Here is a 17,172-nt window from a genome sequence, read left to right as displayed (position 1 = left end):
CCCACTTATACATTCTTCTACTGTTTGTAACTCAGATAGGTAGTCAATTTCATACAGCTCTATGGGAGTGTGCAGATGTTGTTGCAGTGCGACATACATTCATATGCACAGGCTCACAGATGTGCTCAGTCTGTACACAGATGGCGAGAGTTATCTGGGTTCCGCTGCTGCAGCACTGCAGGCTTCTCACGCAGCCAGCCACCACACCGTTTGAACATGCTACGGCGTTACGCAACATGCACGTGTAATTCCACACACTCACACTAACGGGTGTCCTGGTGTACACAAACATTCTCCCAGAAGGAGAGGCACCCACCCACTTGGTGTAGCTTTTCAGGCTCGGCGCTCCTCACACACACACATGGAAACTGGATGTACTCACTAACACAGACATCTACATTTTTATTTTGTGGCACACGCCCACCCGCCAGCTCCCGCCCTGATAGTAGCGTACTGCAGTCTCTGAGAGACCTCCTCATGCATGCACCGTGTCGAGCACATCAAACAAATACAGGACAACTGATGAGGAGCGTTGCAGTGTTGAGGAGAGATTTCATCATCTGTACTCACACACACACACACACACAGACAGACAGTTAGAGAGCTGAAGCACTATGAGACTGAGCGCACAGTCCAGCGACTACACTTACACTGTAGGACAAAGACATTACATTTACATTTATGCATTTAGCAGATGCTTTTATCCAAAGCGACTTCCAAGAGAGAGCTTTACAAAAGAGCAAAGGTCACTGATCATAACAACGAGGTAGTCCCAAACACTGCAAGCAGCCAAAACATGAAGCATACATTGTGAAAAACTAAAGAAGTGCCAAAGGGAAGACCCATAAGAGCATGCAGTTATACAAGTTACAAATTAAAACAACATGAACCCCAAAAAGTGCAAGACTGTATCTGTAGAAGAACAATCAACAGTCAGCACAATCAGCGAGTACAATAGTTTAAGAGTAAACTTCATTATAACTAACCTACAAGAGCAACAAGTCTCTCAATAAGAGTCATTGTGATCCTGGAGGAAAGTAACATCAGGTCCAATCAAGCAAGCATTCCTAAGTGCCATTGAACTCCCGGAACAAGTGCGTCTTGAGCCTTTTCTTGGAAGTGGGGAGACAGTCAGTGTCCCTGATGGAGGTGGGGAGCTGGTTCCACCATTGGGGGGCCAGGCAGGAGAAGAGCTTGTGTTGGGATCGGGCGGTCTTGAGCGGTGGGACCACCAGGCGGTTGTCTGAAGAAGACCTTAGGTGACGGGTGGGGGTGTAAGGCTGCAGGAGAGACTTGATGTAGTCGGGTGCAGTCCCGTTCGCTGCTCAGAAGGTCAGTACCAGGGTCTTGAATCTGATACGGGCATTGATGGGCAGCCAGTGGAGAGAGATGAGGAGCGGGGTAACGTGGGAGCGTCTGGGTAGATTGTAGACCAGGCGGGCCACTGCGTTCTGAATCCTCTGAAGAGGGCGGGTTGCACATGTTGGGAGACCAGCGAGCAGCGAGTTGCAGTAGTCCAACTTGGAGAGGACCAGTGCTTGGACTAGCAGCTGGGTGGAGTGCTCAGACAGGTATCTCCTGATCTTTGGGTTGTTGTAGAGGGTGAATCTACACGACCGGGAGACTGCAGCAATGTGGGACATTACACAAACACATTCAGCTTGCTGCAACTTCCATCCCTCAGTGATCCCACAACCTTGGATGTTTGTGTCTATGTGTGAGGGAAAGATGAATATGAATGATTCGATGTGCATAAACGATATGTCTGTGTGTGTGTGAAATGTCTATCCACGTGGCATATCCTCAGAGTGAACATGTACAGACATGCAGGCTAGAAATCCAATGGTAACTGTGAGAAACAGCTCAGTGTCCTCTCTTCACATGACACACGGTAATGAATCCCAATTACTGGGATAGGGCTTGCACACATGTACACCAGGTCAATCTCTCTCCCCAAATACACACACACGCACATGCGCACACACGCACTGTTGCTTGGTCAGACTTAGCAACCGTTGCACACTGGAAGAACATTGCATGACTGTAGCCTACATGCACAGACTGGTATCTGTCAGAGATCCACATGTCACATTGACACACACTCACTCACACAAAGTGGCTTAAAGGCTTTTAACACCTCGAGAAAGGTCACAGAGATCGAATGGCTACACCTCAGTGGCAACCTTTTTGCTGTCAATGCCCGTATAGCAGAAAACAAGAAAACAAATCCCAACCCAAAACTTCAGTCTCTGCCTGAAAAAGTCCAGAGCCTGTCTCCGCAGCAGTATCACAAGTCCACCCAGTCTGGTCTGCAAAACCTCAACTAGCAACCACAATTGCAGTAGTTGCGTAGCAACAAGAGTGGCAGTTGATGCCAGTTCATTCACGTTTTAAGCATCGGTAGATGATCTGTAGGGGCTTCCTCTCAGTTCCAGAGTGTTCCCGTGCTCAGGCTGAGTGTGTGTGTGTGTTCTGAAAGGCCAGAGTGGGCAGGGTCTGGCTGTCAGACGGCTTGTTCTCACCCAGGTCTTTCTCAACAATGGGCCTCGATTAGCCACCTTTGTCATCTCACTCTCTTCGGGTCAGCCCCCGACTCTTCTCAAGAACCCTGCAACTCCATCAAGGCCTGCCTCCGCATTCCTCAATACCTCCCAGCAGGGACCCAGAATCACCTGTCAATCAACCATTGTGGTGCGAACCTCCTGGTGAGCTCGGTTGTTCAATTGGCTGAGAGCAGATAGGAGAGCATGGAACAGAGGGAGATCAGGTGATAGTGAGGCCAATGAGAGGTGACAGTGAGACAAAGTGATAGAAAACACAGATAGAGAACAATAAGAAGGCAGCCCACAGGCCGGTCTCTGGAAAGGCTCTTGAAAAAGGAGGGACTGTTGCAGCTGTGGAGGGGGGGTGGAGACAGGATAACTAGGCCATAAATAACAGTCATTCTTCCATTATAAGTTTCCTAATTAGCACAGATCATGAGTGGTTATTTGATGGATTGAAAGTCAACAAGCAGTGTAATTAGTTTTGAACAAATCTTGATAGATCAGTGATATGATCAAGGAACTGAGAGAGGATAGAACAGATTGTCAAGCGTCTTGAGACGTCAGTACCGCAAATGTCCAGCAGATGACAGCAGTCTCTAAAACCACATTAGACTTTCACAAGTACAAGCAGTTCATGCCGGAATGCGCTGAAAACTCAACGTCTCTCGTCTTCTGAGGAGTAGCACCCACATGATAAGTGTAAACAATGTGAGGACTGGACAGTGTAGAAACCTCCAGTTCGGTGGATTGTAAAAACAGGTTCAATCATAGGTAACCTTTGTAAAACAACCACTGAACCGAAGTTTATAGTACCACACCAGAGGTTTGGACGGACTTATAATGTCCACCGAATCCTAATTTCCACCTAAATTAATTATGAAGGACACAGAGACACACATCCATTTAACCTGTTTTAATGAACCCTGATTACAATTTAATTACAAATAATAGAAGAAATACAAGAGAAACAAAAAGTATGAATGTGTCCTTGTGATGTCATCTCAATCTCATTTCTCTAAACAGTGTTAAGTAACCGCTGGGATGACACGGGAAACGGGAGTGAGGTGGAAAACAATATTCAAATAATACACCGGTCCGACAAAATACAAGTCTTTTTCTTAATGAGTAAGTCCCCCGAAATGGAAAAAAAAGATATATACACAATATCAAAAACGGGAATATTTAAAATATGATGGTAATGTGATATAATAATAATAATAATATGACCCTTCCTTATTTCCACGTTTCCACAACTACACATACCAACCCGCGCCAATGAGGATAACTAGACAGCTAATGGTTAAGATGGACGATAAGGCTGGAGAAGAGCGCGTCAAACAATGACTTCAAGATGCACCAAATTCAATAAGGCAATGGAATAAGGGAGAGGCCTGAGGGAAGGGCTACAAACAATCAAATATGAAAAGTTATGTTAATGATAATCATAATATTCATTGTAACAACGGTAATAAATCTGAAAAATAAAAAGAATATTAGAACAATAGAAATATTGAGGGAGACTGTTAAAATACAAGCTGGCCGGACCATATCATAAGCACCAACCCTCCCAGCAGACTGTAGAACATAAGTGTGTTTGATCGGGCTGGTGGTTTACACACACAGACTAATTTCCTCCCCATCATGGGAAGTCCCTTTCCACGCAGGGTTTTTGTGATGTCACATCCTGCGTGGGCAACAGGTGGTTTCTACAGTGACACATTCCTACGCCAGCGAGATGGCTGGCGTGGGGGGACGTCAGGCATGATGTCACGTTCCATACTCTCCAGAACAAACAGGAGCCTCACTTGGTGGGCCAGGCCCATTACAGACAGACAGGCAAACACACACACACACACACACACACACACACGTACAGCAAGAAGATGCTGGGGTGCTGGAGTGTGGATGAAGATCTTGGTGTACGAAGGTCCAGGTCCACCACTGCAGGGCCAGGATGTGGGGTTCATGTTTCTCAAAGACCAGCACATTGGGGTCAAAAAGAACCCCCTAGCCTGCAAGTTTGGCCCCACATCTCAGGTCCACATGGTTCATGATTCAACTTGCTCCCATAAGGATTTGTTAACATGCTTTAACTTCCACCCCTTCCATCCATCCCTGCTCTGAACACAAATATTTGTTCTTACAATAAAATAGACTTTTTCTGATTCGTTGACCTAAAAACAGGGACCCCTTTCTGTGTCCACTTTCCCAAATGAAGGTAAGGAGAGTAGACCAGGCTGTCATAAGAACTTCATAAATCTATCATTAAAAATAGTTCTCCTCATTTCATATCAAACAATAGCTTTGTGAAATATAAGATTTGTATTGAATATATATTCAAATAAAATATATATATATTTATATGTAGCCTATGTGTTGATTCTGTTTCATATTTTTTTCTTGTTCTGTAAAAAGAAGGCAAGATGGCAGTGTATGAGGTCTGGGCCCACCAAAATTGTGTGTGTGTGTGTGTGTGTGTGTGTAGGGGGTTCATGTCACATGTCATAAACAAAGGCACAATCTCATTCCATCCTCTTTGTTCATTTCGGGCTCCAAAATTCTCCAAAACACAGAAGAAGAAATGGAAAATCCTTTCAAACACAGAAAGGCTTCTGAAGGCTTTGTTAGCTGGGCTGGAGGTCACCCTGGGTCATACATTTAACTCATGTCAGTGTTTCAGCTCAACTAGTCTCAGTTCCAACATCTTCTGTACCAGAGCTCAGCCTATTTCCACCCCAAAATGCCCATAGCATCCTCCGGAAATACTGTCCCATTCTTCAAGGCACTCTCTTGGGAGAAAAGAAAGATTGAGAGCAATGTGAGAAAAAAAAAATAGGGGCACAGAGAGCTGAAGATCAACCTTTAAAGTCTGTCCATCCATCAGATTGAGGACAGACCGCCAGCCCCCCCTGCCTCTCTCTATGCAACAGCCCTAGTGAAGGATTACAACATCACTAGTGAAGGATTACAACATCACTAGTGAAGGATTACAACATCACCAGTGAGAGGGGGGCTGTACTGCACAAGTGTGCACACTGTCTGTCTGTCTGTCTCACGAGGCAGCTCGGCTTGGGCTGGCCCGTGGAAGGGAAGGGTTCGGGAGTCGGGTACTGCGTTGTAGCTGTCGCTTCCTCTTGAGTCGGCAGGCAGAGTCAGAGAGAAGGAGGTGCTCCCCGGCGGGCTGAGGTGTGAACCCGGCCGCTCTCCCTCCCCCTCCTCCACGTGGGGGGGGGGGGTCCCGAACGGTGGACACATCCCACACACTTCTTCTGCAATCTCTTTTGCGTTTGTCAGTAATGTATTTGTTTGCGTGTGTGTGTGTGTGGCTGGGGTGGAGGGTAGAGGCAGAGATCCCGTATTGACTCGAGATTGGTACAGGGAGAAAGGCACCTTGTGAAGGTGTGGTGGTGTGATGGATTGGGAGGGTAAAGAGTGTTTGTGGGGTCTCAGGGTTAGATACGAGATGGGGTGTGTGTGTGTTGGGAGGGGGGGTTCTGAGCCTCTCCTGAAGAGTGGATGTCAGTCCATACTGTCCATACTACATACATCTGCACATCCTTAGTGTTGTATTCACAGCACAATGCTGCTTCCTGTGCTCAGTACTGACAAAGGCATGACTTGCGTGTGTTTCAACACAGTCTAAGGGCTGTGTATGTGTGTGTGTATGTGTGCATACAAAATGTGTGTTTGTCTCAAAAGGTGTGTGTGTCCGTGTCTTTGAGTGTGTGTGTGTGTTCCCCGGGCCTCAGCAGCCAGAGTTCTCCAGAGACAGCTGTGCTGTGGCTCTCTGCAGCTCGGAGCTGGCTCGCCGCTGGGCCGGCGGGAGCGGGGCTCCCAGACTCGGGGGAGGAGTCTCCCCTCTCCCGTGCTCCGCCCGGCCCGCCACCTCCTCTCTCTCCGCCCGTACCTTCTTGTCCTCCGCCTCCTCTCTCTCGCCGTCGGCCTCCATCTTCTGGTCCTCGCTCCAGCGGCGTTTGAAGCGCTGCTTGAGGGGGATGCAGAGCGCCCCGCTGGGGCTGGCGGGAGGCCCCTGGACCAGCTCACTCTTCAGGCCAACCAGGGGACCGGGACTGGGGATGGGGGCTCCCGCCAGGAGGGGGGCAGCAGGGGTCTTGAACACGTCGTCTAGTTCCTCCTCGGGGTTGCCGTTGGCGATGTGGGGGGCGGTCCCGTTGGCATGCGGCTGCAGGGGGGTGAAGACGTCCCCTTCGTCGTCATCCTCTTCCTCACTGATGTCGGTCACCTCCACCTCCTCCTCGGACTCATCTGATATGGGCTCCACCTTGAACACGCAACAGTCGGATCAGACACACAGCACCACCTTCTAGAAAGTTCTTCAGCGACAGTTACACTCCTCAGTAACATCCCTATCTAATAGTACTAGACAGGTCAAACTGGGTTATTCTCATGTTAAAACATGCACAAAGCTAAAATACTACCAAAAACTGAATAACTGACTGCGTCTACCTCCAGAAACATGGTCTTTTGTGATTGGCTAGGATTGCACCGGACTCACCTTGATCTTAGGAAGCCCAGCGGAGGAGGAGCCAGAGAGCATCCCACAACCGGGATAGGAGGAGCCTAAGCTGGAGGTGGAGCCACCGTCCGAGTGGGCGGAGCCGTCTCGCTGCTTGCGCCCAGGGGGCGGCGGCTGCAGCTTGAACTTGAAGGGAGACGGGTGCTGTAGCTCCTCCCCCCCCGCCGGCTGGTGCAGCGAATGGGAGTGGGCCGGGCCTTGGTGGGGGTGGTGGCCGAGGCTGAGGCTGGCCTTGCTGTCGGGGCCCACGGAGGGGCGGTGGGGCTGGGGGATGACGATGTTGGGGTAGTGCAGGAAGGCGCGGGGGCTGAGGTGGTAGTTGTACACACTCTGGGTGTGGGCCTGCAGGTAGCGCTTCATGTCCTCGGGGTTGAAGGAGAAGTGGGAGCCCAGCATGGGGGACAGGGAGGGGGAGGGGGAGTAGGGCAGGTGGGAGGTGGGGGTCATAGACAGGGCCGGGGAGAGGGGCGGGGCCAGCAGCCCCCCGGGGCCGGGCAGGGGGGAGACGGGGAACGGGGAGAGGGAGTCCGGGTGCAGCCGGTGGGAGGGCGGGTGGCGGCCCAGCACCCCGGGGTTCCCCCCGTACACCCTGAAGAGGGAGTCGTGAGGGAGGCGGGGGTGGAGGAGGTTCCTGTAGGCCCTCTCGGCCCCCCCGGGGCGCTCCTCTCCCCCGCCCAGCCCCTCCTCCAGCTCAGAGTTGGTGGAGGTGCCGTCGGAGCAGTCGGACACGGAGCCCCGGGCCATGCGGCGCGCCACGCTGCTGAACACGCCCGGGCTGCGCAGGTCCTCGCTGGGGGACAACACCTCGGACGGCGTGGACGGGGGGAAGCGGAAGTGGCTGCTGCCTGACGGCACGGGGGGGGCGCTCTGGGGGACCCCCCGACCTGGACGGAGAGAGAGAGAGAGAGAGAGAGAGAGAGAGAGAGAGAGAGAGAGAGAGAGAGAGAGAGAGAGAGAGAGAGAGAGAGAGAGAGAGAGAGAGAGAGAGAGAAGGGGGAAGAGAGAAGCATTAGAGAGAGGAGAATTGCTGGGTGAAGTAGAGAATACTGCAAGGAGAACTGGACCGAGACAGAGGAGAGAGAGACAGATACAGAGTGAGAGAGTGAGAAAGAGAGAGTCCTACAAAACAGACGGGTAAGAAAACATGGCGGGCCACGTTTGCCGTCCTAGTTTCCACGGCCCTGCCAGGCTGCCAGGCTGTGTGGCACTATAAACCCCCTGGCATGCTGCCACGCGCCAGAATGAAACAGTGGAAAGTTGCTCCTTCTGCCATCACAAACACGGGTCGGCTAACTCTGTTTTCCCCAAAACCACTACGTGTGTGTGTGTGTGTGTGTGTGTGTGAGAAAGAGACAGAGAAAGTGTCTGTGTTTGATTTGTATGTGTGTGTATGCACAGATCATTTTGTGTGTGTGTGTGATTTTGTCAAACGTGTGTGCACATGCTTTTGTGTCTGCGCATGTGTGTAACCATGCTGTAAAAACATGTCAGATTCCACACCACATCATACAGTCTAACGTTCTGTCTCATACCCAACATTATTGAGGGGCTGTTTTACTGTCTATGGCTGAGCCTAACACTGCTAACAATGTGTGTGTGTGTGTGTGTGTGTGTATGTGTGTGTGTGTGTGTGTGTGTGTGTGTGTGCGTGCACGGGACCTACCAGAGCCCATGTCTATAAAGGGATAGTTGACCAGGACCAGCTTGTTGAAGTTGAACTTGTAGGTGAACCTTTTCCCCTTAGTCTTATGAAGAATCCTCTTGTTGTAATAGTATCTGTAAGAGGCAGAAGGCTGGTTAGACACACACACACACACACACAAAGCCTGTGTGTAATTCCTTAGCTTCCACCTGCAGTCTATCAATGAGTATGTGGCCTCCTCCAAGATGTGACACACACAAACACACCCCTACACACACACCCCCACACACACACCCCCACACACACACACACAAACACAGCGGGTTGTGCTTTGATATAGCTGTTGGGTGAAGTGGACACAGGAGGTTAGGACATAATGTTCACAGATGGATTGAGAGCCCTTCAACATGCACACGCACACACAAGGGAGATGGTGGTAGGGTGGGACTATGCACATGAACAAAAACATCAGCGACATACTACACACACAAACACACACACACGCTTGAGCTTGTTCTTAAGTGCTTTGAACTCACATCAAACGGAGCCCCAAACTAAACCTTCTGCATGCAGACACTCACAGTATACAGGAAACACACACACGCCATAGACTGGGCACCTATTACTCAGTTCACAGGGAAGGGATCAGATCCTTCTTCCAGTCAGGACAGTCTGAGCAAGTTTGGAAGAGGGACTACAGAAGCCAGGGAGAGACTCACCCAGACCAGATACCCAGGAGACCCAAACACACACACACACACACACACTGGAGTAGAGAGAAGACGAGAGAGGGAGACAGACAGGAGGGAGTGCTGATGACAGAGAAAGGGAGGAGGAGAACGAGAAACCATCACCAAGTCACCCACACCAACCTACGACACAGAGGTGACACTGATGACTTACTGTCTTCCACTGTGTGTGTGTGTGTGTGTGTGTGTGTGTGTGTGTGTGTGTGTGTGTGGGCAGGCATGCTGAGTGTCAGAGGGTGAGAACAGACTGAGAGCTAAATAAAAGTTCAGCACATCCCACATGTGCTCCACACAGGGAAAAAGTGTGTATGTGTGTGAGTGAGTGTGTGCACGTGTGACAGTAGGAGGAGCCATGGTTACATCTGAGATGAGTCGTGATTAACAACATCCCTGTTCTGTCTCTCTGGCCTCCTCTTTAAATGAATAAGAAAAGAAAACATCTCGCTCTGTGCTATGGTGTAGAGGTGAAAAGACAGATAGAAAATGAAACAGAGAGACAGACAGACACAGAGAGACAGACAGACAGACAGACGCAGAGAGATAGACACAGAGACAGACAGACACAGAGACACATACAGAGGCAGAAAGACATACAGAGGCAGAGAGACAGACAGAGGCAGAGAGACAGACAGACAGACACAAAGACACATACAGAGGCAGAAAGACATACAGAGGCAGAGAGACAGACAGAGGCAGAGAGACAGACAGACACAAAGACACATACAGAGGCAGAGAGACAGACAGAGTCCGACAGACGCCCCCCCCCCCCCCGTACCTCAGAGCCCGGCTCAGCTTGTCGTAGTTCATCTGGGGCTTGCACTTGCGTGCCCCCCACAGGCGGGCCACCTCGTCAGGGTCCTTGATGACAAACTCGCCGTAGTCGCCCTGCCAGGCGATTACGTCGTGGTACTCCTCCTTCCTCAGCAGCTCCAGGATGAAGTGCCACAGCTGGATCTGCCGCGAGCCGGGGCTCGACTCGGGCTTGTAGGCCCAGTCAGGGAAGGCGAACCCTGGGGAGGACAGACATGGAGAGGGGGTGAGAGATGGAAGTGTGGCCAGCATATCCAAGTGGTTAATCAACAGTGTGCATGGCTGCATGTCAACAGGAATGACCGTGGAATCCTGGTTCTCAGTTGCCATGTTTAGGAGGGAGGGGCTATTCTCGGAATAAAGGCAAAAAAAAAAACGAAAATATTTTGTGCATGTAAACGTAGTCACCGGTCTTAGGTCTGGAGGACAGGCGCGCTCTGACAAGCTTCACACGTCAGCTCATGATGGAGACCACTGTGTGTGTGTGTGTGTGTGTTTATGTTCCACCGACATGGGTTTAGCGTGAAGTCTCAACACCACTTGAACACAAGGCCAGTCTTAACAGCAGACACCACAACATACCTCTATAAGGCCTTCACACACACAGACAATGATAAAAGCAGAATATTGAGCAGCCTAAATATCAGAGGTTACAGCTAGCTTCCCATAACAAAGCGAGGCCGGAGAAGTCTCCCAGATCCAACAGAGCGCAATCAAACAAGACGGTGGAAGAACAGTTTCAATATTTAGATATGGCAATACCAGCACAGATTTTTACTTTACTTTTTGTTTGTTTTTGAACATGTTGGGGCCAGTGTGCGTGTCCACAGGAGAGGGGTCCCTCAGCTCCTGCTTGTCACGGAGCAGGAGCTTCACATGCTGCCCAGCACGGACACACCACATAACCGATATCCCGGTACAGCACATTAACAAACATATCTATATAAGTGGGTACATGCGTGGGTGCACAATGGGCACTGACACACACACACACGGGAACAACAGCCGTGTGTGTGTGTGCACGTGTGCGTCAGTGCTGACTCACGGCCTGTTCTTGTTTGTCATTCAGCTTTCACATAAGAGTCCACACCCCCCCCCTTACCATCCCTTTCTTTCTCTTTCTCCCTCCGCCTCCCTCGCTCCCTCTCAGACATGGTCGCCTAGCGACTGGATCTGTTCGCTCTATAAATAAACAGTAGAAACAGGACAACAGAAACCGACGCATTTAATGAAAAGGTTCCTCAAATGATCTTTCTGACAGGATAAGGCAGCAAAACTGTGGAGAAGGACAAAAAGGTCCGAGGCCGTTTGTGTGTGTGTGTGCGTGCGTGTGCACGCGCTACGTTTCATCAGACTTTGCAACGTGAACTTGACTGTTGCTTTGGCAGAAGCACACACTGTTCACCCTCTAAAGACACAGGCATGCATGCACAAACTCATGCACACATCCATGTTTTATATTGCTACATACTACCTCATCTGTGGCATCAGATGTTGCATCTCGTGTGTGTGTGTGTGTGTGTGTGTGATCTACCTTGGGTTCAGGTGGGACCACACATTTGCCCCCAAGGCTGTAGCTAGGTTAGAAAGCATAAACACCAATAGATATTCTCTCTCTCTCTCTCATCAGTTCCATGTCAGGGGGGTCCAGACTCAGACCGACCATCCCAGGGTTCCTTGAAGGGGGGGGGGGGGGGGGGGGGGTCGTCAGGAAGCAGCTATTGTCTGTCTGCTGTCGGTCAGGCTGTTAAAGACCCCTCTGACGTCAGTGCCCTCTGGACCACCAGATAGGCATCGTACTGGCATTGTCCTGCTCTCCTACTGGCCTGAGACTAAACACTCCCTATATCAATCCCTCCTTTCGCTCTTCCTCCTCCCTTCCTCCTATTCTTTGTGCCTTTATATTTAGAAGGAGGAAAAGGTCTTCCTGCCTCTGCCTGGCTGGTCACACAGGGGTGGGGGGCTGTTGCAGACAAACACACACACGCACACTCCTTGTTCGAGCAGAACCGAGAAGACAGACAAGCCCGCGACAGCACGTTGAGCTGGAGGAAGGACACAGAAGGAGGGAGTCGGAGGGAGTGAGGGAGCCAGGCATGGGTGAGGAGCCAGGCATGGCTCTGGAGAGGAGGGGAAGGACGAGACGAGAAGAGGGGGAGAGAAGGGTGGTGGGCAGCCAGCGTCAGGTGCAGAGCGAGACCATTCGCCCCTCACTCTACCCAGGACAAAGAGAAACGGAACCGACCCACCGCTGTCTGTAGTCATTTGGCTCTGTGTGTGTGTGTGTGTGTCACCACAGCCTCCTGAGGCTGGAATGACACAGCCTCCTGAGGCTGGAATGACATAGCCTCCTGAGGCTGGAATGACACAGCCTCCTGAGACTGGAATGACACAGCCTCCTGAGGCTGGAATGACACAGCCTCCTGAGGCTGGAATGACACAGCCTCCTGAGGCTGGAATGACACAGCCTCCTGAGGCTGGAATGACACAGCCTCCTGAGGCTGGAATGACACAGCCTCCTGAGGCTGGAATGACACAGCCTCCTGAGGCCGGAGCGCACACAGCCTCCTGACACAGTCCAGACCCCTCTGAGTGTGTGTGTGTGCTGTGGGATTCACATCAGCCCTACATGGTAAGACAGGGGGAGTTTCTGCTAATACTGCTGTTATGTGACTGCCGCGGAAGGCGTGTGTGTGTGTGTGTGTGTGAGAGAGAATGTGAGATACATTTCTCCAAATCTACAGTGTGTGTTGTGGTTAGGGCTCCAGACGACTTTTATTTTCTTTCAAACCCACACACACACACACACCAATCAGCCAGCGACAACTTTGTGACTACAGTTGTGGGATTAACTCAGTCAATTTGGGCACTGGTCCCTGTCAGACAGACAGGCAAAAACAAAGGCAGGCAGGCAGACAGACTAGTGGATAAATAGCAGACAATAGACAGACAGGTCCTAGTCTCCATGTCTAACTGCACTTATCCTGGCTCCTCATCAAGACCAGACCCACCAATGAAATCAGAGGAGTCCCAGAGGCGTCACCACAGACATGGCAGAATTAGTAGTGTGTGTGTGTGGGGAGGGGGGTAATGCAACACAGACATCAGCCATTATCTGATATGTGGGGGGTCCGGGAGCCCTAATAAACTGAGTGTGTAAGAAAATGAAAGATGGTGGGGGGGGGGGAGAGAGAGAGAGAGAGAGAGAGAGAGAGAGAGAGAGAGAGAGAGAGAGAGAGAGAGAGAGAGAGAGAGAGAGAGAGAGAGAGAGAGAGAGAGAGAGAGAGAGAGAGAGAGAGAGAGAGAGAGAGAGAGAGAGAGAGAGAGAGAGAGAGAGAGAGAGAGAGAGAGAGAGAGAGAGAGAGAGAGAGAGAGAGAGAGAGAGAGAGAGAGAGAGAGAGAGAGAGAGAGAGAGAGAGAGAGAGAGAGAGAGAGAGAGAGAGAGAGAGAGAGAGAGAGAGAGATGAAAGAACAGTCCTCAGTAACATTATCTGAGTGACTGTACCTAAAGCTTACTGTATGTGGGTAACTGTCTGTCTGTAGATTCCATCAACACATCTGATCTATAGGGTGGCGTGCACACACACTCCCTCTCTCACACACAAACGTGTGTGTACGGGTTTGCTGTGCCGAGTCAGGGAAAACAGTGTCGCTGGTTAATTACCTCAGCTCTTCTGTGGTCTAGTCTGGAACTGTAAAGACCAGGGTGGAGACTGGGGGAGACAAGGGGGAGACAAGGGGGAGACAAGGGGGAGACAAGGGGGAGAGAAGGGGGAGACAAGGGGGAGAGAAGGGGGAGACAAATGGGAGACAAGGGGGAGACAAGGGGGAGAGAAGGGGGAGACAAGGGGGAGAGAAGGGGGAGAGAAGGGGCACAGTGGGTGGGGACGATGGGCCCATTTGGTCACCATAAAAAAAATACAAAAAATGTTCCAAGGCTGAGGTTCCCATACACCTCCCTTCCCCTTCACACCTAGCCCGCTTTGATTGAGCCTGGTTGCCAGGTTGGTGGTGTGGGTTGCCAGGTTGGTGTGAAGTGGCATGAGAAACCAGCAGTTCTGCCTTCCAGTTCCCTCTTTGGTGCACAGCCTTTACAGGACCCAGGTTAGAGACGTCTGCTCCTCAATCTGCCTCCCAGCACACCACCAACACAAACATTAGTTTGATGTCAAATACTCACACACACCCCACACACTCGTTCATTCACCCACACGCTTAGGCTACTCTCGCTCAAACAGTTCCCCTCCCTCTCTACCGCACACACACACACTTGACTCGCTAACACTATTTTCCCTCTTACTCACACACATATTCTCTCCCTCACAAACACTAATTCAAGTAGAAAGCCAAAAGCCACAGGAGATGCAGAGCAAGTTGTGACAGACATGGGCCAGACTAAACCTCTGGGGTTCCCACTAGCCAGGCCACACACACACATACATACATAAACCATTACAGCCAAAGGACACAACAACCTGCTCCTCTCACACACGCACACACACACACACACACACACACACACACACACACCTTGGCTAGACGTCGGGGAACAGAAATGGCCTTGTGGCCTGACTTTACATGACATGTTGATTTTGGTGTCTGGCCCAACTGTCAGAATTTTAACTCTTAAAAATGCAACACAACAAAGGGGGTGTGTAGAATGATTCTATTTAAAGAGACCTCTTAAAGTGTGTGTGTCAGCTGGAGCGCCTGTATCCTGTCAGTGTGCCACAAAGATAGGGGTCCTGACAGCCTTATCTGGTCACTGAGCCAACTACTTTGGTTCCACTTGACTTGTTCTGAACTGCAGAGGAATCAGATCATGAAGCCAGGGTGACACACACACAAACCATTGCTGTAAGTGTTTCTGACTGGCTGCCTGCCCCATGCACTCCCACAGTCCCAACCATCAGACAACCTGTGTTCAGTCACACACAAACACTCTCACTCTATACCCTCCCCACCCCCTTATTACCCCCCTCCCCCCCTCCACACAGACACACACACACAGACACGCACACTACAGGAGAACGTGCCTGGCCACAGCTGTGACGTCTACGTGTGGCGGCTTGTTGATCCAATGAGTAACACAAGTGGAAAATTGGAGCTAGCGGGCCAGACTGCTCTCTTCCTGCTGGGATGCACATGGAAGGTGACCCTTGGAGCAGGGCACATACACACCTATGAGCTCTGTCACCTGGCTGGGGCAATGTGTGGGTGTTTCTGTGTGTGTTTCGTTTCTGTGTGTATGTGTCCTAAACCAACCCACATGCAGTCTGTGTGGACAACAAGCTCGATAACATTTCTAGTTCTAAACTTTTACACTGACTACTGTCTACTTAGGAATAGCAATTCTTACACAACACACATCACTTCCTCTCCAGGTTTGTTTTTCCACAATGGAAGTAAGAGGGGTGGATTCCAGCATGTTAGGGTGGAGTTCCAGAAGGCCCAGGGGGCATAGCTATGCTCGTACATACACTAGTGAAACACACATCTCAACCAAACAAAGGAGCTCCATTTTGACATCTTCATCCATAACATATTCATAACAATAGGTTAGAAATCCCTTCCATCACCCATATGTACATGTAGAATTGAGTGATAAACTGTATGAAAGGTAACATTTAAATTTTAAAGACATAGGTGGAAGGTTTTCCATGCCTGAGTCTACCCACTTAACGTTTGTGGTCGACTGGAGTGAGAGGTAACGATCATCTAATAATTAAAAGAACATGACTTTACTGCCAACTCACTTAGGCTATGAACTACTCGCTAATCAATACAGATAAGGACACAATCTTGGCAAACTACTCAGGGGCGACGTGCAAATCAAGAGGGTCGCCAGTCTTGACAAATAGCGATCAATGTCCGGCTGAACAAATACCGATAAAAAAAACAGTATTTGCTGATTGCAAAAAATACATGAAATAATCCATGTTTATAGTTTGTGGATGCTAACTTCGTCCTATTAACTGGCTATAGGTAACTACGTTTACCGCGGTAGAAAGATACAGGATGCTTCTGCCCTAGGACATCATACATCACTTTAAATAGATCCACCAAAAAGTTATGTCAAGTGCGAAAGACTATCAACGTAAATAGCTAGTTTTACACAGTTTTAGACCACTTAAGTTTAAGGCAGTTTGACCGTAACACTGGGAAACAAAACATGCAATGATAACATTAAATCAACACTTGATTTGTCACAGGTGACCAGCCACATGAAACTGTGATACAAAGTTGAAGAGGAACGATTGAGGCAGAAAGACATACGCAGGTTTTACTTGGAACCAAAGCTCCATGCTTAAACCACTACGTTCCACGAAATGTTCGCTGTTCCAACACTTACACTGACTCTGCTAATTAGCTAGCTTGCGCTAGCAACTGGGTTAGCAAGTTATACAGTTAGGCTAGATAAACGCGGTCCAACTTTAGAAAACTTGAAACAGAAGAGATCGCTAACTTCGCAAACCCCATAGTTTGATGTTTTGTCGACACGTGTAACTTGATTAACTATCTTAGTTTGTGTTTGCTACTTAGATAGAATAACTACCTTGCCCGAGTGCATTTTGACAAGCTACAGTAGCTTACTGGCTAGTCGAGCGCCATAGTTTCACTCTTGCCAGCCAGCACAGCAGCAGCATGATGATCAACAGGCGCATAACGTTAATATAGCTAGACTAGCTCGCTCGCAACCAGTTTTAACAATAGACGACCAGTTTGCTAACATAAACTACAGCGGCCGTAGATTTAACGACTAACTAGTCTCTCTTACCCGTGTCCCCCGGGGTTTTCATGGTGATTCTGTTCAGTGGGCAGTCTGGACACTTTCCCGTTGTGCGGCTCTACAGATGGCTAGCTTACTAGCCTGTGTTCGCTAGTTGG

The 17,172-nt window shown here is 49.9% G+C and overlaps 1 protein-coding gene across 1 annotated transcript in view; it reads right to left on the bottom strand.

Annotated features, from left to right (window-relative positions):
• Positions 1-3,444: 3,444 nt before the first annotated feature.
• LOC146295330 (ETS domain-containing transcription factor ERF-like) overlaps positions 3,445-17,172 on the bottom strand; it is a 14,297-nt gene continuing 569 nt past the window's right edge. The window contains exons 1-5 of the mRNA XM_084696168.1: positions 17,063-17,172; positions 10,250-10,484; positions 8,747-8,859; positions 7,063-7,967; positions 3,445-6,828 (exon numbers count right to left, since the gene is read on the bottom strand). The exon at positions 17,063-17,172 is cut by the window's right edge and continues 569 nt beyond it. Of these exons, the coding sequence (XP_084552294.1) occupies positions 6,292-6,828; positions 7,063-7,967; positions 8,747-8,859; positions 10,250-10,484; positions 17,063-17,084 (1,812 nt within the window). The 5' untranslated portion in view covers positions 17,085-17,172 and the 3' untranslated portion in view covers positions 3,445-6,291. The remainder of the gene's footprint in view (positions 6,829-7,062; positions 7,968-8,746; positions 8,860-10,249; positions 10,485-17,062) is intronic.

The sequence above is a fragment of the Hypomesus nipponensis genome, chromosome 4 (genome assembly GCF_054491055.1).
Source record: "Hypomesus nipponensis isolate SF chromosome 4, ASM5449105v1, whole genome shotgun sequence".
Lineage (NCBI taxonomy): Eukaryota > Metazoa > Chordata > Actinopteri > Osmeriformes > Osmeridae > Hypomesus > Hypomesus nipponensis.
Note: the sequence above shows the minus strand (reverse complement) of the source record. Positions and strands in the feature narration are given on the sequence as shown.